The sequence below is a fragment of the Sturnira hondurensis genome, unplaced genomic scaffold (assembly GCF_014824575.4).
Source record: "Sturnira hondurensis isolate 20B ecotype Veracruz unplaced genomic scaffold, ASM1482457v3 Scaffold0012545, whole genome shotgun sequence".
Taxonomy (NCBI): domain Eukaryota; kingdom Metazoa; phylum Chordata; class Mammalia; order Chiroptera; family Phyllostomidae; genus Sturnira; species Sturnira hondurensis.
Window position 1 is genome coordinate 541412 of NW_028085176.1, and position 20725 is coordinate 562136.

General features: G+C 40.6%; 1 protein-coding gene across 3 annotated transcripts in view; it reads left to right on the top strand.

Moving 5' to 3' along the window:
- The first annotated feature begins 3430 nt into the window (after positions 1-3430).
- Positions 3431-20725, top strand: part of DIAPH2 (diaphanous related formin 2) — a 902023-nt gene continuing 884728 nt past the window's right edge. For all 3 annotated transcript variants that reach the window (XM_037060830.1, XM_037060831.1, XM_037060832.1), the window contains exon 1: positions 3431-3798. In XM_037060830.1, coding sequence (XP_036916725.1) covers positions 3667-3798 — 132 coding nt within the window. In that variant the 5' untranslated portion in view covers positions 3431-3666. The remainder of the gene's footprint in view (positions 3799-20725) is intronic.

Consider the following 20725-nt stretch of genomic DNA (forward strand, 5'->3'; position numbering starts at 1 on the left):
ACCTGGAGCAAAATGCTGAAAAACAAACATCAAGAATTAGCATGGGCCCTGGCTGGTGTAGCTCAGTGGATTGAGCGCGGGCCTGCGAATCGCGGTTCGATTCCCAGTCAGGGCACATGCCTGGGCTGCAGGCCAGTACCCAGCAGGGAACGCATGAGAGGCAACCATACATTGATATTTCTCTCCCTCTCTCCTTCCCTTCCCTTCTAAAGATAAATAAATAAATAAAAAATAAAAATGGAAAAAATTTAAAAAGAGAACATGGGTTTGAGATAACCACAATAAAGTAAAATGCAAGCCATATCAGGAACAGAGTTTTTCACTCTTTGCAGTAAAGATTATGTGTCTTTTACATGTACCTCTAACTTGATTTTAAATGTAGCCTCACCCAGCCTGAGGATAGTGAAACCCAATCTTACCTTCAAAATAATGTCAATCCATTTTTAAGTTTATTTACACCCTCCAAACAGAAGTATTTGTACTCTCAATAGAATGCCTTCCCTCACACCAATGAGACCTACAAGTAGGGGCTTCATGATCTGGAAGTTTCTTGTGTTCTGCTTCTTCTCTTGCAGTCCCCGTCTCATGTCCCCAATTTCTTAACCATAACGTCTCTGCACATGCTATCATTATTTCTTTTGCCTGGAATGTTCTCCATTCACCTTCTTTGTAATTGCTCAATACATTTTTTCCTGAATATCCTTCCCAATACCCAGAAAGTTCCGTAAGAGCAAACTACATCTGTCTTGTTCACCAATGTACCCACAAAACCTAGCATAGTATCTAACACTTAGGCTGTCAAGAAATACTTACTGACTTTACACCTTTAAGACTCAGTTCTTTGGGAAGGTGTCCTGGAGCCTCTGACATCCCGGTGTGTACCTCCTTCATGTGCTCATGGGTTTCCTGTTCATATATGTTGTATTGAAGTATGAACTACGTGAAGTTCTAAAATGGCAGAAGTGAGGTCCCTTCATGTTTCTAACCCACCACACTCAGTAAATCACCTGGTATACACTAAGGAGCTCAATAAAAGTCTATTGAGTAGATAACTGAGCAAAATTTGAGCTGGGAAAACCCTCAGCAATGGCCTACACACCTACATCTCTCAAACGGGAATTATGTGAAAGCATTGGACAAACAGGTCACATCTTCACGCAACTTTTCAGGAGGGGCAACAATTAAGTAATTTAAATCATGTGTGTGCACGTACACACGTATAGTGAGTTGAATTCAAAATATACATCGGGATTTAAGTCAAAGAAAAACTTGAACAAAACTAATTTACCTTAGGGTTTCTTTCCTACCCTCTCTGGAAGCATATATTCCCTGTTTTCTGCTGTCTCTGGGTAGTCTACCTCCTGCGTGATTACAAAGACAGTTAATGATGCAGCCGGTGTTAAAACTGTTTGGATATCTTTCTAACCCTTTGTTCAAGTTAATTGCCTCACCATGCCTACAGCATGGTCAAACTTATCCTAGCACATTTAGTAAATATGTTTGTAAACAAATTACATTCAACAAAGCTGAATTTAGGTTGGAGGGGGGAAGGGCTAAAGAAGGCATAGCCTGAAAATATTGGGTTGGCCAAAAAGTCCATTACGTTTTTTCCATAAAATAGGAAACCCATTTTTCACTTTCACCAATAACTTTATTGATTTAGATATTTTGACTATGTCGGCTATCTCCCGCTATTGGCTTTTAGGGGGCAGAGACCAGGGGTGCTGGTAAACATCTTCCAGTACATAAGGCAGCCCCACAGCAAAGCACTATTTGCCCAAAATGTCAATAGTACCAAGAAACTTGGAAAAGCACTTCTGATATGTTTGATCAGTCACAGCATCTTCTCCATACACTGCACAAGGTTTTTTTTGTGTGTGTTTTAGTTGTGTTTTTACCTTTCTTGAAAGAATAAAGCATGATATGCTGAAATATGTATTTTCTTTTTTTTAAAATATTTATTTATTTATCTTTAGAGGGGAAGGAGAGAGGGAGAGAAACATCAATGTATGGTTGCCTTTTGTGCGTCCCCTGCTGGGAGTTGGCCTGCAGGGAACCAGCATGCAACCCAGGCATGTGCCCTGACTGGGAATTGAACCACGATCCTCTGGTTCGCAGGCCCGCAAAATATGTATTTTCTTCCATCTTCAATATTAATATGGCTGCACAAAAATTCACCAGTTTTGATAACCCTTTTTTAAAAACATAGGCTGATAGGATAGCTGTCACAATATGATCTAACAAAATTGTTTCAAATGAAGTTAAAGACTTCAACTAAGCACTACTAGAGCCATCATAGGGAAAAATGTAATGGACTTTTTTGCCATTCCAATATCTGAGTAACAGGCATGTGGACATGCTTAGAGATTTCGTAATTTGAATTTACATTTCATGTACCTTCCCTAGCATACGTGCTCTTATTCTGCTGATAGTTCATTCACACCTTGCCTTGTCCCTTGAAACATTATTTTTAAATGGCTCTGTTTAAAAAGTGTGGAAGAAATATTGCATGAGCCTCTTCCTGACAACTCAAGGTTTGAAGACTCACAACACCTGCTTTGCCCTGCTGCTGCTACACAAAAACACCTAGCATTGTCTAATGATTTACGTTTTAAACGAAATTTTGACACATGCGATCTTTTCCATTCCCCACAACGATCCTAAACCAGACAACTGTGCTTGAACAACAATTTTTAAAAAGGTTGTTCGGAAAACTGAGACTAGCACTCAATCCAATTTCTAACTCTCTACAGGTGCTGTGGTTAAAAAACCTTATACCCTGGCTTAGGGATTAAGTGGTGGGTGCCTGCTCCTTCTACTACCTAACAGCATGCGAATAAATGAAGACTATTTCTTTGGCCGCCTTTCAATCATTGCAATAGAAAGCACTCACGCTTTCCACTTTGACCCATACAATGTCTAGGCAATTAATCAGTGCTTCCTGAGGTGGTTCTCCTATGGGCTGCCAATTGCTTTGCCAATCAACCCCTCCCACACAGCGAGGCAGCAGCACACCCCGAGCCAGGCCTCTGCCAGAGAAGGTGCTCTGGCCTGCACTAGTGAAAAGGGATACTCTCAGATAGACCCTCCCGTGAAACTTACACAGGAATCCTCCTGGGCCTCAGTTTCCCGATCTCTAAAATGGGCTACACCTCCTCTCTCTGGACTAGTTCCCTCCCATTTCACGAAAGGCCCCTCGGCAGTGAAATCAGTGCTTAACCACAGCTTAAACTCTGCTGGCTGGGCTCTGGTCGCCGGGCCGGGCATGCTCAGTAGCTGAGGCCGGCTCCGCACCAAGAGTAGGAAGCGGTTGTACGCGCCGGGCGGCTGACTGCGGGCACTTTGATGAATCACGTGTGTTGAGGCCCTCTTAAAGAGATAGACACCCACTTTCTCCACCCTAAACGCCGCCCCGAGGGCGGTGGCAGTGGTGGTAATTGCAGCTGCTCAGGGGAAGGGGTTGCCCTAGCGCCGAGTAGTGGCAACGGCGTGTGGCGTCTGGGGTGCCTGGAAGCCCGGTCCTTCCACCGGCACCTCCCCAGGCAGACACACTCTCCCAGGAAGTAGTGTTCCCGAGTCAGTGCGCCGCAGTGAGACCGCCTGGAGGGGCTTCCTTAGTGGAGCAGAGGTGGGGTTACAGGGCACAGGTGACAGGGCCGGAGAAAGATGGAGCAGCCCGGCGCGGCAGCGTCGGGAGCGGGAGGCAGCAGCGAGGAACCTGGTGGGGGCCGGAGCACCAAGCGGAGCGCGGGGAACCGGGCCGCCAATGAAGAGGAAACGAAAAACAAACCCAAATTGGTGAGTGCTCCCGCAGCCCCCGCCGGCCTTGGGGATAGCGAGAGCCCCGGGATCCTCCTGCCGTTGAACGCGGGGGCACCCGGGGCCCCCTCCCAAGAGTGACCGCGACCTCGCTGTGCAACCAGGAGAGCCGCTAAACGAGCGGCCACGCTGAGGCGCGGAGACGGCGTGGGGGCGGAAGAGCACCCCCTTCTCCACTTAATCCCTTTCTTACTCTTGTCAGCGCTTTGAAGGCAGTGCGGGAAGGAGAGAGGCCCCACCCCAACTTGGGCAGACCCTGACTACTGGGCAGGGTGTGTTGTTTGTCCAACTTGTGGGCGCGAAGCTTCTTTGCGCGATTCCATTCCTCTCCCACCCCTGTCAGATGCTGGCTTTTGGTTCTTTAACGCTTTTAGGGTCTGGGAATGGGAAGCGCTCTTCCTTGCATCCAAATACTTGGGAGCCCACCCACAGACGTACAGAAAAATCCTGTGAACATAAAACCCCCACAAAACGTAGGCCCCCGTTCTTTTTACGGTTCCAGAAAATCTAAGGAAGAGGCGCCTACGTTGCTCCCTCCCCAGTGGCCTCTCCATGTGCTCTCCCCCAAAACATTTCTTTATAATGTGGGGGGAGCATGGGAGTTGGAGGCTGGGTGAGATACCACCAACCGTCTTGTGTGACTAGACAGAGGAGGACAATACTTCTACTTAGTTGGTGAAGAACTCTCAAAAGCACTAGGCTGACTCCACAAGTCTCACCGTCCTCAGAGTGTGTGAACCAGTGGTAGCAGTTCATTTCCTGCCACTGACTTCTTGTGCAGAGGAATGGAATCTAGGGGGCCCACTCTTAGATTGGGAAATACTGGAGTTTCCTCTACTCATCAGTTAAAAGGGTTCCGCTTTTTTGCTGAACTTTTTAATTCGGGTGGCATGCGGGGAAACGGTTTGCCTGCACGAATTGAGCAAATACTCCTGCATGAACGTTGTTAGCCTAGCTCTGAAGCACAAGTCAGATGTTGCCCATCCAGTTTTCAGTTCTAACCAGCAACGTGTTCATAATTAGGAAGGACAGAGTGACTTCACTAGAGCCAGTTCTTATGGCAATTTGGTATGTACCTGTTTTACTTCCTCATCGCCTACTGTTTGCCTTTCCCTTTCACATTAGGAAACAGTGGTCAATGCATTATAGTATCAGGAAATATACAACCTTCCATTATGTGGGAAGGGATCTGGTTGGGTAGAATAAAAGGACAAGTCTAAAGTCTCATCAATTCCACCCTAACTTGAGGCAAGTTGAGAATTTACTTACTTGATGTGTCCTATTATCCCAGTAATTACAAGTGAAGAAACTGAGTCACAAGGTCTTTGTGAATTGTCCAAGCTGGGTTTAATGGGTGCCCCCACCATAATGAAAGTGAAAAAAGTTTGTGGGTGTATCACCAAAGTTTAATATATTTAAGAATTCTGATCTTGTGATTTTGAAATTTATCAGTTTGTGGTAAAACAGTGGTCATATCACCTTTTATTTTTGACCCAGCACAAAACTCTGGTTTAAACAGTGATTAAAAGTTTAAGCAAACATAAAGGTGAATTGAGAGTTTCCACAAATAGTTTGGTACAACCAGCAAGAATCTTTCACTTTTAGGAAGTATGCCAGAGAAAACGCTTATCTCTGCCTGTTAGTAAATAACCCCTTGATTATATTCTTCTCTTTCCTTTGGCCATTTGTTCTGTTTCATCTTTTATGTTTTACTTGCTTTGACAAGGTAACTAGATAGTTATGAGGTGGTATCACTTTCAGTTCCTAGCTGACACTATTTTGGTGTTGACTATAGCTTGATGTAGTAGAACAAGTATTTGAATCCAAGAGTTTAATATCAGTGGAAACTTCTCTCTTTTTTTGCTCAAATATAACTTTTGAGCCTTACATGACTTAATAAGCAGGGGTGTCAGAGTTAATAAATACAAATGTAGGAGGATATTTCAGCCCCTTTTAAGGCAACCAAACAAGAAGACTTGGTAAACTACTACACGTTATAAAGGCCTTACTCCTTATTTTCAGTTGTCTTATTGAACTACTCAACAGTTTCTTCTAAGGCACAGGTGGCAAACACATCCGACCCACCACCTTGTTTCTACCCAGCGGCAGCGCCGAGCTCCTTGCCCCTAGTTGAGAAATAGTTACATTTATACAGTCCTAAAACTACATTCGGTCCTGTGAAGGCAACCGTGAGGCTGATGTGGCCCCCGGCGAAAATGAATTTGACACCCCTGTTCTAAGACCTTTTAGAGAATAGTTTACCTGGGATTCTTAAAATATTGCTAGTAAGATAAAGCTTTACATAGACTAAGTTTTATTACTTTGAGTATAATGCTACAATCAGTGTAATAGTCCTTAATTATGTGCATGTGTGTGTGTGTGTGCATGTACATGTGGGGTTATAAAAGCCATATGGTAATAGAAATTATTTGTGTAGGTGACTGCGGGGGATAGCAGTTCTTTAATTCTTTTTTTTTCCATCAATGTATGGTTGCTTCTCGTGCATCCCCTGCAGGGAACTGCCCCCTGCTGGAAACTGGCCTGCAACCCAAGCATGTGCCCTGACTGGGAATCGAACTGCGATCGTCTGGTTCGCAGGCCCATGCTCAATCCACTGAGTTACACCAGCCAGGGCTTAATTCTTGAAATTGTATGAAAAATTTTGAATGCATGTAGGTATCTGCATTTTTCTGGGCCTCATAGCTTTCATCAGTTTCTCAAAGGCATGTGTCACCTATAGAAGAACGAGAACTATTGGGTTACAAAAGAGAGAGGGAGGGTAGAGAGAAGGCCAGTTGATTCCACTTAAAGTTACTGGGGAGAGAAGGTCAGTGATGGAGGGAGTATCAAAATAGCACAGACTACAGGAGTGATTGATACTGAAGATAATTCACCTGGGGGTAAAAAGTTAATTATACAATGTCAGTATAGTATTAGCCAAGGTGAAAGTTGCCAGTATGTAGAAAAATGAACTTAATAGCTATCATATAGTGGATTCATATAGGGGGCCACATCAGCCTCATGGTTGCCTTCACAGGACCAATTGTCATTGAGTTGTTTTCATTTAGTTACTCATTGTTCTGGAAAACTGGAGGATGAAGGCATGGTTTCTTTTTCTATACAGAACTATCCTTTCATTTGTGTTCCCAGCTTCTGATGGCTATTAGTGAGAATTTTTTTCAGAGAGATATTTCAGGACTTTAATGACTTCTGTTTAAGATTAATTCAGTCAAAATATAATAAAATTTACTTCAGTCTTCTTGATCCATGCCTCCTCATAATGACCTTTTTATTTTGATTCTCTTTAATGAAGGCAACCTTGTTTATGACTGCTCATCACATTGCCCAGATTGTAGCATCTCATCAAACAGCATGGTTCTTAGATTAATTTGTAATTTGATGTCAACCAGGGAATGTATGTTCTTTTTTTTAAAATATTTTATTTATTTATCTTTTTAGAGGGGAAGGGAAGGAGAGAGGAAAGAAACATCAATGTGTGGTTGCTTCTCGTGCATCCCCTGCAGGGAACTGGCCCCTGCCGGAAAGTGGCCTGCAACCCAGGCATGTGCCCTGACTGGGAATCAAACCGCGATTGTCTGGTTCGCAGGCCCGCGCTCAATCCACTGAGCTACACCAGCCAGGGCGGAATGTATGTTCTTAAGTCAGGTAGTACAGAGAGCTCTAGCAGTGTCGTGATGGAATCTCTCATGTTTAAGGCAGTGACTTAACCATTAAGAGAGGCTAGTGTTAAGGTAGAATGAACACCTTTCACGTACACAGAGTGGTGCAGAATGGGTGTAGAATAGCTTAACATTCTCTGGTGTTTTTGTCTTTTGACTTTGTGTTTCTATATAATTCCTGAAACCTTTAATTAGTGACTTGAAGTAACAGAAGTTATCTTTGTGGTTATTATATAATTCCTGACAATTTGGTTATTCTTTTGGATAAATCATGTTTCATTTTAATTGATAAATACCGAGTTTTATAATTTTATTTATGTAACATTTACTGAGCATCTCCTATGTGCTCTAGACATTATTCCGACAGTCGGTGGTGATATTGGGTTGGCCAAAAAAGTCCATTACGTTTTTTACCAATGATGGCTCTGATAGTGCTTAGTTGTCTTTAACTTCATTTGAAACTATTTAGTTAGATTGTGCTGTGACAGCTGTCATATCAGTGTGTATTTAAAAAAAGCTTATCAAAATTGGTGAATTTTTGTGTAGCCATTTTAATATTGAAGATAGAATAAGATACACATTTTCAGCATACTATGCTTTATTATTTCAAGAAAGGTAAGAGCACAACTGAAACACACATACAAAAAAAGATCTGTGCAGTGTATGGAGAAGGTGCTGTGGCTGAGCAGACATTTCAAAAGTGGTTTTCCAAGTCTCTTGGTACTATTGACATTTTGGGCAAATAGTGCTTTGCTGTGGGGCTGCCTTATGCATGGGAAGATGTTTAGCAGCGCCCCGGCCTCCACCCGCCACTAGAAGCCAATAGCGGGAGGTAGCTGACATAGTCAAAATATCCAAATCAATAAGACTATTGGTGAAAGTAAAAAATGTATCTTCTGTTTTACAGAAAAAAAACATACTGGGATTTTTGGCGCACCCAGTACCATAATATGGTTGGTTATATGTTTATTGATTCCTTATTCTCTCCCCAAATCTATTTGTCTGTTTGGAGGATTATACATTCTTTTCTTTTACTAATAATTCTTTCCATGAAATGAATATAAGATGTGATTTTAACATTTTTGTCCCTGTACTTTTTAAAAAAAGATCCATGCTACCCTTTTCTTTGAATTTGAAGCTTTCAATATTTTTGTGAAAAAAAAAACCTTTCATTAGATATTTATGACATTTGTCTTGTCAGGCAGCATGGTGCTGTTGTACAAATAAGGAAACCGCGTCACTGATGTCTTCAGAGGTCTCTTCTAGAGATAAGTTTTAAAGCTAGCACTTTTATTGTCAAAGTTACCTATAACACTGTGTCATTATGCTTCAGGGATTCTGAAAGTGAAAAATTATTCAGTCTTTTTTTTTTGGTACCCTTTTGGAACAATTGCAATGGTCTGTCATCCACCTAGCTTTCACTCCAAGTACCGAAAACTCTGGCAGTAGCAGCATGTCATTGACATGAAATCACATTCTTTTCCCACCTGAGCTCTAAGAACGCTGTAAATAACAGGATGCTCTGAAAATAGTACATCCATAATATATGCCAATTAACATGAATCAGCACATTTGCCGAAATATTACTGGAAATATCACTAGCACCATGGTGATTGTTATTGAAGACCCGACAGTCTCGTATTCCTGTATTCAGTTTGCTGTGCAGAAGACACCAGCTCCTTCTGTTAGATTTTGGCTGTCTTAATACTTTATTTTGTCTCGAACTTGAATGAACTAAGATGATGGCCAGGTGACTTGAAATATGATTTATATACCTTCTGTCCAAGTGAGCATCTTGTAGAAGACACCCATGTGGAAGACTATTCAAAAGTGATGTAGTACCGCCCTGGCCGAGTGGCTCAGTTGGTTAGAACGTGGACTTGATACACCAAGGTTGTGGATTCGATCCCTGGTCAAGGCACATAATAAAAATGAACCAATGAATAGGTGCATAAATAGGTGGAATAGCATGTCAATATTTCTCTAAACTCAATACATATAAATTTAAAAAATTAAAAATGATGCATACAAATGAAGGTTTGGATATTTTCACAGCTATTTATTGTTAATTTAAGTAATAGAAAGAAATTGACTTATTGAAAACTTATTTACTTGATCAGGCCACATCTGTTTCAGTCTAAATGATTTACTCTGGCTCTAGCTTGAATAGACCCTCAACTGAATCCTGGTGCTTGCTTTTGGAAGGTAGCCTGGGGAAAAGGATATTCGTACCTTTCTCATGAAAGAATGTAGAAAACTAAATTCTTACTAATCACCATTTACGCAGGCTTTGGCTTCAGGAAGGTATTCCTGTGTTGCTTTAGGGAGGGGAAGCTACATTGCTACCAAATGCAGATTAGCACGTTGGCTGCCGGACACTCCTTCTTTCGGAGCTCTAACAGGAGCTCTAACATTTGCAGGCCGACTTCAAGTGAGAAGCTTCGGGTGGCTATTTTTAGGTGGCCTAGGTAGGAATCCAAGACTTCATTCGGAAAGAATCGGTCCACAAAGACTATTGAGTCCATCATCTGGCAATTCTGCTATTCACCCAAGGGAGAAAAGACATGGGCACAAGAGATTGAATAGTTTTTCTTGTTCTGTGGTAGATATACATGCTCTGGTTAAGATCTCTAAATTATAAGGAATTTTTATCTGCTCTTAATTATTTGGTTCCTCTCACCCACCTAAAAGTAAAAGAGGTAAAATGAAGTTTCCACTCTCTTTATGACAAGGGCTAATTAAGACTTTTTAATAAAACACAAGAAAATTTCAAAACTACGATGAAGTTGAGAGGAGAGTAATTAATATCCAGTACCTACATGCAGTGGGGCAAAAGTAGGTTTACATGTGCTCACAACTGTAAACCTACTTTTGCCCCATCCTGCACAGTATTTATCTCAATTTTCAACATTTGCTTCATCCATCTTTTTAAATTTTTTCTTGCTAAGTAGTTTAATGCAAATCCCAGATATCATGTCATTTTAGTCCTAGGTACTTAGTACACACCTCTAAAAATTCCTTTTTTAAATAAGGTAACCACTGTATGCTACTGTCATATCTTTAAAAAATAACATATTCCTTGGCACCATCTAACACTCTCAATTCATAATCAAATATTCCCAATAGCCTCAAAAATAATTAGATTTTGATCTAATCTGTACCTAATTAATGTACATGTCATTGAGCTCCTTAAACAAATACAGCTTTAAATTAATGGTAAAATCATTACAGTCAAAGTCATTCCACATAAAGTGCTATCATATAGTATCATATCCAATTAAGTTCTCTTTTGTCTCTAATCCTGTAGAAGTGTTTGGGAAAGTTCACTATAAAAATACGAAGTGACTCCTTAGAATAGCTATTATGTATCATAGAAAACAGACCAAATGAAGACTTTTAGTTCCACTCACTGGTTGGATAATCGCTCATTCTTCATTTTGCGATTTTTCAGGTGGGGTGGGGTTTGTGTGTAAGAATGTTCCTTTTAGGGAAGTGTTGCAGAGAGTTTCGTGAAGGAAATGCATCCTCGAATTCTGTGGACAAAGGGTTCATATTGGCTTTTTGATACAGACACACATAAGTTTGTTACTAGCGCTAGTTTTTATTTCACTCCAAATGTCATTTTAGTACTTGAGGTATTATATTTTTGTGTGTGATTGGTGTGCACACCTTTACAAAGAACTCTGAACTTTTAAGTCTCCTTATTTAGACATTTGTGGGGTTAAAATTGAAAACCAGGCTACACTGAGGTGGTAGAGCTGGGGATGGGTGGAGTGGGTCAGCATGACAATTAATTTGGGAAAACCTCAGGCTCTCCACGCAGATTTACTAAAGAAATTGTGTAACTGCTGCCTTCTAGACAACCATTTAGTGCTATGATTGTGCTAGGAGGAGATAGGTACGTAATTTATCAGTCTTGTGGAATTAAGTCAACTTAGGTTAGTAATCCATCTCCACTCTGCAACTTCCAGGCTGTCCTTTTACTGACCCAATCACGTAGGCATTTTTTTCAGAACAGGAGATGAGTGACAATTGTGAGTTTGGACAGATGGCCTTTCCTCCTTTTGTTCTGCCCAGGAGAGACAAAGCTATAGAGGTGTTGTTTTATGTGCTTTGAAATGAATCACGGGTCAACTCTCAAATGCTTAATAGCATATTATGTTGGCTGAAGCTGTTTAGGAAGATTGTATATGTAGAAAGAAAGACCTTATGTAGACCGTACACTTACGTTTTGAACTTTAACAAAGTGTGTAATAGAGACCAGGGCCACTGTGCAGAGTGGGGCCCTATTCAAGGGTGAGACACCATACAGGTCACATCACGTACCTAATTATGTGCCTAGTCACAAGACTGTGTCTTCAGGGGACCACTTTTTTGGAGGCACACCAAGGTGCCATATGAGCTAGCTAGTTGTGCTGAAAACCAGAGGATTGTGTTTCTGAAATATAATAGGAAATTTACCAAGATACAGGACACAGTTTAAGGATATCATTTCGAATAGGTATTTTCCATTTGTCATTGATTTTGAAAAAAAGAATGTAAGGTATATATCTATGCAACATGCTGCCCTAAACCTGACTACATGTGCTTTTAAGCTGTTGCTGTCCTCAAATGTAGAGTGCTGTGTCCTTGAGGATATAACCTGCAGGTTCAATATGTTAATTACTTCCTCTTATTTAAGGTTCCCGCTTTCTGCACTCTTTCTAGTAATTTTCTTGACATTATTGTTTCACAGTGCTTCACGTGCTCACAGATAGTGTTGGATAAGACTGCATTTTGGGGAAGTTAGTGTCACACCTTCAATGTATTTTCACTTACATTGCTCGTGATATAAGGTAAAACCATACAGCCAGTTAAGATAGGTTAAAGTAAATTTGGCAGAAGCATTTCCTCTAATAATATGCTTTGCAGCTTAGCACTTCACATTACAAAATCAATGTTTCTGGAAAAGTCAGTGTGTACATAAAACATTCGTGAGTAGAAACAATCTCTTTGTAGGCTGATCTCACAGCTTGTTTTTCATTGGCAGTGCATTAGCTTGCATGTTTCCTCCCCTTTGGTTGAGTAGCTAATCGTCTTAAAACAGGCTGTTAAAGGGAAGAATAATTTTATACTGCAAAAAAAAAAAAGGCCTGGATTTTATCCATGCTGGTACTTTGACTTTTCATTTTTTTTAAAAATCAAAGCAGGGTGAACCCATGCTCTGTAATCTCGAAATTCTTAGGCTTTCTCAGTGTAACCTATACTTGTTTCATCAAATCATTTTCAGAAGGTCTTGTGTATTTCTGTGCAATTCAGGCGCTCTGTTTTTATAGAAGTTGAGTAGGTCTGAGACCAAATACTGAGTTTTTCAGTGGCCATATCTATGTATAAAATGTATAAAGTAGGAATTGTGCAGGGCTCAGGGCCCAATTTTCCACAATCTTCCTACCATCTGTTGTAGCTAATTGGGGATCAAGATATGCTATGTTACAAATCCTTGATTCATACCCTCTCCCTTTAAATATTCTATTATCACTTGCGTGCTTCTAATTCTGAAGATCGTCTTATTCCTTGTCCTTTGTACTGGTTTCAGTAATATTACTAATGGTGAATGCTATTGCTTGGCCACAGAAATAACATGCAGAAGGATGGCCGTTGAATGTTTAATCAATTACTGAATATGACAGAAATTCATTTAAAAGCATTTCCCATCCACACCCACGGCCAACCATGTTACAATAAACTAGTAGAAACTACATTTTCTTCTTGGTACCACTACTTCATGGTTTTAAGACCCCACGTTTTATTTTATAGAATCTAAAAGTATTTCATATACTATACAGAGTTGAAATAGGCTAAACAGAATATCCAAATGATCCTATTAAGTCTTTTTTAAAAAAGATTTTATTTATTTTTAGACAGGGGAAGGGAGGGAGAAAGAAAGGGAGAGAAACATTAGTGTGTGGTTGCCTCTCAAGTGCCCCCCCCTGCTGAAGACCTGGCCTGAAACCCAGGCATGTGCCCGGACTGGGAATCGAACCCGTGACCATTTGGTTTGCAGCCTGGTACTCAATCCACTGAGCCATACCGGCCAGGGCAAATCTTTTTTAAAAAGAGTTCCTGGCAGTTTAAAGAGGTTATATAGAGAGTAAGCTGACTACTTTAAAATGTAACTCTGGGTAAGTCATTTATCTCTCTTCTCTCTGGGTGTCAGTTTATTCTGTAAAATAAGGGAGTTGAAATAAGCAGTCTTCAAGGTTTCATTAAGCTCTGATGTACTGGGAATCAAAGGTTATTGAGAACAGTAATGAATCTGCCCTAACATAAATACATGACATCTGGGTTCCAGTTAGATGAAAAGTTGACAATCATGGAAGATGACTGTAAATGCTGAATGCTAATGGGTGAAAATCCCAGTTTAATTTACTGTCTTGTTTCTGGAGTCTGAGTTAGCATGGTTCGGTGGAGGTTACATCAACGTTGTTTTAACCATACGCTGTCTGCAGGGCCCTGGGAGTGCTGGCTCTGCCCTGGGTCATCCTGATCGTGGGGTAGTGTGACTCAGTTCACTGACCAAGGGCGGTGCTTTAAGCCTGCCCAAAGCTGATTCTCAATGAACAATCTTGTATATAGTGGTTGCTATTCTTAGTGCCTTGCATGTATTTGTCAAGAACTGTGTAAGGGCTGGGATTTAATTCTGCTTACCAATCTGTGTTGCTGTTTCCTGGGTGGTTGCAGAAGGCACAAGACTCCTGGGTCAGAGACAGAACACAATTTGTTATTCATTGCAAAGCAGTCGCTAGAATGTCAACAAGACATGCCGGTTCACTATGGTCTTAAGTCCCATGAAATTGACCAGAATAGGTGCCTGCACAGGAAGTGAGCTGCATTAGAGAAGAGGAACACTGAGCTTAGTTGATTGATCATTTTTATTGTAAGCAGATGCAAGCCTGCTCTCTGTTTGGGAGAGGAGATATTATTACTCCATCTCCTGCACTGCTGTAAACAAAGCCCTGGGAAATGGCTTGGAGAAAGTGCCCTCAGGGCCTTTCAGTCTTGGCATTCCCCGCGAGAATGTGCAGGGATGCTCAGGGATGGATGGTACCTACGCTCCCCCATCAGTAGTAACTCATTTGATTTTCACAGCAGTTATTTTGTAGGTAAGGAGAAAGGCTCACAGCACGTGTGTAATTTGCCTGAGGGTATACAGTGGCGAATTTGGAATTCTATACCAGTGTGACTATGAAATCCTTTGTTTTTAACCGTGATTTTCTATAGTGCCTAAGACCCTGAACTCCAGAGTACTTCTAAATTGACCTGAAGACCTACCTAGTGGCTCCCTAGACTGGTGATGGTTGGGCCTGGCTTAGATTTTCCAGTATCCTTATGTATCATTTAGAAGACAGAATTCGCAGCCATTCATTTTAGTGCCATTGATAATCAAAAGTGAACATTCTTGGAATCACTGCCATGAAGTAGTGGTCAGTCATGTGACCATTGCTAGAAAAGAGCCATGAAGATAAAAGTGATGTGGCTGTGGATTGTAAGGCTACATGAACATAATTCTTAAAAATACCAGTCTGGCCTCTGTTAAATAATTTCACAGTCAACACAAGGCCCACTGTACTTTACTACTGTTGCATATTGAGTACAATTCTCTTTTTTGTTCTTTGTATGTTAGCCGTGAAGAGAGTCCCTTCCGAACATTGCGAGCCATACTGCTTGCTTCATCTTTTACATTTTCTCTTCTTCCCCCCACTCCTCTTCTGTTGGTGAGATTCTGTGTGAGGTAAAACTGCTTTGGACAAACTAACGCTATCTCCTACTACACAAGTACACAGTATGCGTTATTTGTTTAGGGGCGAGCCAAGAACCACCTACCTTCTCCTGCTGCTTCCTGTGTCTGCTTTGCCTTCAGATTGGCTGCTATGAAAGTGTGGCATATTGAGCCAAGTGCGATCTCTTTTAATTAGGCTACTGAAGTGTTGTAACGAACTATTTTTGTGTTGATGTGTGACGAGTAATAGAGCCCGAAACTATGAGCTTCAATGTCGAATAATATGGAAGCACATTAATGTGATTTGAGTTTTAGTCTCTCATCCTTAACCATCACCCCTCCTAAAAGGAAAATAAGGCCTTTAAGTGTAGAAAATGTGATGAGTGAAGTAGATCATGCATACACCCGTTTATGCGTGAAATCAGGTGATTTCACACTTATGATCACTAATCTTTTTTTTTTATTTTAAAAAATATTTTATTTATTTATCTTTAGAGGGGAAGGGAAGGAGAGAGGGAGAGAAACATCAATGTATGGTTGCCTTTCATGCGTCCCCTGCTGGGAGTTGGCCTGCAGGGAACCGGCCTGCAACCCAGGCATGTGCCCTGACTGGGACTTGAACCGCGATCGTCTGAGTCACAGGCCCTTGCTCAATCCACTGAGCTACACCAGCCATGGCTTATGATCACTAATCTTAATGAGTTAAAATTTCTATGTTTCTTTTCATTGAACTATGTACAATAAATGTGAAACAAGGTAAAGGATGTCTTAAGCTCACATAATGAGACAAGTATAACTGGGAAAGCTGATAATTAAGCAGACCAATTATTTTGTAACATTTATATGTTTAAAATATTCCTCTTACCTCTTCTTACAGATTCATATTGTCTCCAAATATCCTGGTTGTTGATGTCCTTCTTTTGTTTTGATATCAACCCCAAAGAGTTTTGTGTTTCAGACAAACACCTAAGGAAGGATGTAGTATTCCTTTGTCTCCAAAAATATGTTCTTCTTTTCTTTACAGCAGTGATTCTCTGTGGGGGACAATTTAACCTCCTAGGGACATTTGGTAATGTCTGGAGACATGTGTGATTGTCACAAATGGGAGAGGGGATGCTGCTGAACATTCCATGGTGTTAAGACAGCCCCCCCCCCCCCCCCCCCACACACACACTACACTCATGAAAAAGAATTATTTCATCCCAAATGTCAGTAGTGCTAAGGTTGAGAAACTTCGCTTTGGACCCTGTGAGTTTTTGTTCTAGGATGAAAAATTCCTATGGTTCCCTAGCTATTCTTTACTCTCCATTCTCTTCTTTCCTCTATATTGCAACAGGGCCAGACCATTCCTCTCTTCAAGGAAGCATTGTTTGTTTCATCGACTCCTACCAATTTTATTTTCATTTCTTTTCTTTCTACTACTGGAAATCTGCTGGAACGGACTGTTTACAATTTTGTAGTTGCAAGCTATACCTCTTATCATTTATATCTGACCTCTAATAAAATTCATTGTCATAAATGCCTTTAACAGGCTATTTTTCCATCTGCTGATTTCATGATACTTCAACAGATTTGGAGGTTAGTCACTTTTAACTCATCGTCTGTGTGGATTTTAGATTCCATGGTACAGAATTATCTGGCAGCTTCTACCTCTTGATTTATTGACTGCCCAGAGTAACAGCTTTCCTTGCCTCCGACCCCCCAATTTTCTCATTCTCTTTATCTGCTCTTCTCCACCTACAGTTACAGGCAATCATATGCTTCTTCAAATGCTACCTGAGTGCAGTTGGAGCCAAACCTTTCTAGCTACTTTGACATCTAAATTCTTTACTATATCATTGTTTGCTGAAAGGCATCTCCCAACTATGGTGCAGTTGTATTACAAACAGCAAGACGTTGATTAGTTTCTCTGTGATCCATGTGAAACCTGGAATTCTTTATGGCAGTGGTTGTTCTAATAGCCTTTCTTCTTTCAGGGAAAATAAAAATTAGCTTGATATCCGTTCCCTGGATATACATAGACACATAGACATGCATACACACAGTATTTGTAAAGGGTATATTTTAAAAATAAGATTTACTCTCGTCTCACTTATCACCACACTGTATTATTATAACATTAGTCCTTTATGACCTTTAGGATTTCTGGTCCAGTTGAAGCAAAGTTAACTTCCCTGTCTGATCAGTTACTTCTCCCTCGATTTGACAGGATCAGCTTATTTTTTTATATTTGGGGTTACTGTTAGGCTACCTAATTTTATCTTCTTTATTTTTTTCTGTTTGCCCCTTTATTTAAGTGAAGCTGTAAGCTGCATTGCCCCCTCTGCCTGAAATAACCTCTTACCCTTTTTTCTCTCTTCAGTGAATTCCAAGTGCTTTCATCTTCTTTTTTCATATAACTTCTTAAAATCTTTATTGCCTGATTGAAAATGACATGGTCAGCGCACTCCCCTTCAACCCTGAGTTTCCTGTAGAGAGCCACTTTATTCTGTGACATGTATGGTCAGAGTCACAGTTATACTTATTATAAATGTGTATTACAGTGTATAATCACTCCACACATGTGAAATTCTCATGATGAATGAGGCATCATGCTGAGGGTATAAACGCACTTATACATATGTCTTACTCTTGAGGAGTTCATGGCCTAGCAAGAAAAGAGGGACATCTGAGTCTAACGTAGTAAGTCCTATAATAAATAGGTGTCAGCGGAGTGCTGTTGGAATGCCGCACACTGTGCTAGGTGGGCAGAGGACACACTTCACAGAAGTCACACTTCTCTGGGTCTTGGAGAATGAAGAATAGTTTAGTAAAGTTACAAGGGAGGAAATTCTCAGTAGAGGAATTATCATGTATGCAAGTTTAGAGTTATGTAAATGCAGGGTTTTTTTAAAGTGTCATTGATTTAAAAATGCTATGTCTTAGAAGGAAGGCTGTGACTGAACTTGCTTTGTAGCTGAATGTGGGTGATCATATGAAGCATTTTTCACCAAATCAAAAGTGAAGCAAAGAGAAGGAACTAACATTTGCTGAGCACCTACAATTTCCATGCATTCTTCTGGGAGCTTTACATCACCATCTTACTTAATTTTTATCATAAATGTGTATGCTAAGTATAGTAATTTCCCTTATTTTACAGATACGGAGACTGAGTCACAGAGAGGTTAACTGATTCTGATTCCAAAATACGTGTTATTTTGTGGTAGCATGCTGCCACCTTCTTAGAAGTAACAGACTGTGTTTAAAATTTAAAAATGAACTGTAATGTTTTTCTACTTTGTAAAAGTACACTTCGTATTTTTTATTTTTATATTTTATTTTTCCTCCTATCACAAGCCTCATTCAGAGTCTAATCCATTCATCCTCATACATTTCATCATTGTTGGATTAAGTTAGTTGAGAAATAATAGAGATTGAGAAGATGGCTGGGGGTTGTCCACAAATATCTGATTTAGAGCTATATATAGTCAGTTTACTGCTGAGAACTTGGGCAAGCTATTCAGTTGGAAAAGTTCTTGCTCTGAAATTCTTCTGCTCAGCACTTAGTCTGGTTTAATGACCGTTTTGTAGAAACCCACCCCAGTACTGTACTAAGCATTACTAGGGCACTAAAATAAATAGTCCCTGCCCCCACTAGGAACACGGCGTTGAAAAGTCTGATGTGTACAAAGCACTGGTGCGGGCTGGAATGTGTTGAGTGCTCCTGGAGAGGTAAAAAGTGCTGGTAGGATTTGGGTTGGCTGCATGGAAGCACTGGCAGTAGAAGAGGGTCTTAAGTGCAGGGAGTTTTTCTCAAACAGTCCTAGGGAGGGGCCTTCCCTGTCGTGAGAACAATGTGCCCAACTGCCAGGGGCTAGGAAATTAGGGCAAGTTTGAGGAATTATGGAACAAACTGGCAATTTGTTCATCTTAATCCCTTCCTCTTTCCCACCCATCTTCCCAACCCCCATCCCATCTGGCAACCATCAAAATGTTCTCTGTATGTATGGTTTTCTTTGTTCATTTATTTTGCAGATTCCACATACAAGTGAAATCATATGATATATGTCTTTCTCTGTCTGACTTATTTCACTCAGCACAATACCCTGTAGGTCAAGGGTGTCAAATTTATTTTCACGGGGGGTCATATCAGCCTCACGGTTGCCTTCAAAGGAACGAATGTAATTTCAACTCCTTAACAGTTGAGGAATAGTTACATTTATACAGCCCTAAAATTATTTTGGCCTTTTGAAAGCAACCACGAGGCCGATGTGGCCCCTGGTGAAAATGAGTCTGACACCCCTGCTCTAAGTCCATCCATGTTATTGCAAATGGCAATATTTCATTCTTTGTTATGGCTGATAATAGTCCACTGTGTATATGTGTGTATATATAACATCTTCTTTATCCGTTCATCATTTCATGGATTCTTAGGTTGATTCCAGTTATAAAAAGTCATGGGGATATATAGTACAGCATAAGGAATATAGCTGATAATATTGTAATAACTATGTGTGGTACCAGACGGGTACTAGACTTATCAGGAGGACCAATTCATAGGTTCTATGCATGTCTAATCACTATGGTGTACACCTGAAACTAGTATAACATTGTATGTCAACTGTAATTGAAAATTTTTTTGAAAAGCTAGCCTAAATAGGCCCCGGTATATGAATACATGCAAGAGTGGTGGAGGTCAGCCCTGGCTGGTGTAGCTCAGTGGATTGAGCGTGGGCCTGCGAACCAAAGGATCGGGGTTCGATTCCCAGTCAGGGAACATGCCTGGGTTGCAGGCCAGGTCCCTGCAGGGGGCCCACGAGAGGCAACCATACTTTGATATTTCTCTCCCTCTCTCCTTCCCTTCCCCTCTAAAGATAAATAAATAAAATCTTAAAAAAAAAGAGTGGTGGAGGTCAGTCTGGAGGAGGGAGATTGCAGTTCATTGTGCTGAGTTAAACAGTTTGCTTCTTTAAACAGTTTGGAGTTCATTCTGTAACCTAGGCAGAACATCTGAGCAAGGGAGCGATGTTATCAGACTTTACTGGAGACTTTTTATAATTGGAAACATCATGAAGTTTTAAAACTTTTTTCAACACTGTGGTAATTGGCATGTTTGTAGTGCAAATATAAAGGCATGTATTAATTCTGATATGCTTTGACATGCTTCGATTTGATAACTTTGAATTTCTGAAATTAAACATGTACTGTAAATAGCATGTGCTTTGATACCTTAACAATTTTGTGGTGACTTAATTGGCCCTTGCGTTCAACCTGTTCATCTGTGCCTCTAAGTCTAAAAGTTTTTGCCTTTCTTTACAAATACATACTTCTCTAAAGGTCAGGTAGCTTACTTAGCCTACAGGGCTGTTGCTGTCAAACTGAATGTATTGTGTCTAAGACTGAATTACAGTCCCTGGAATATTCCAAGAGAAGCTGCATGATTTATTATATACAAAACTAGGTAAATTTATCCTCACTGAAGTGTTGC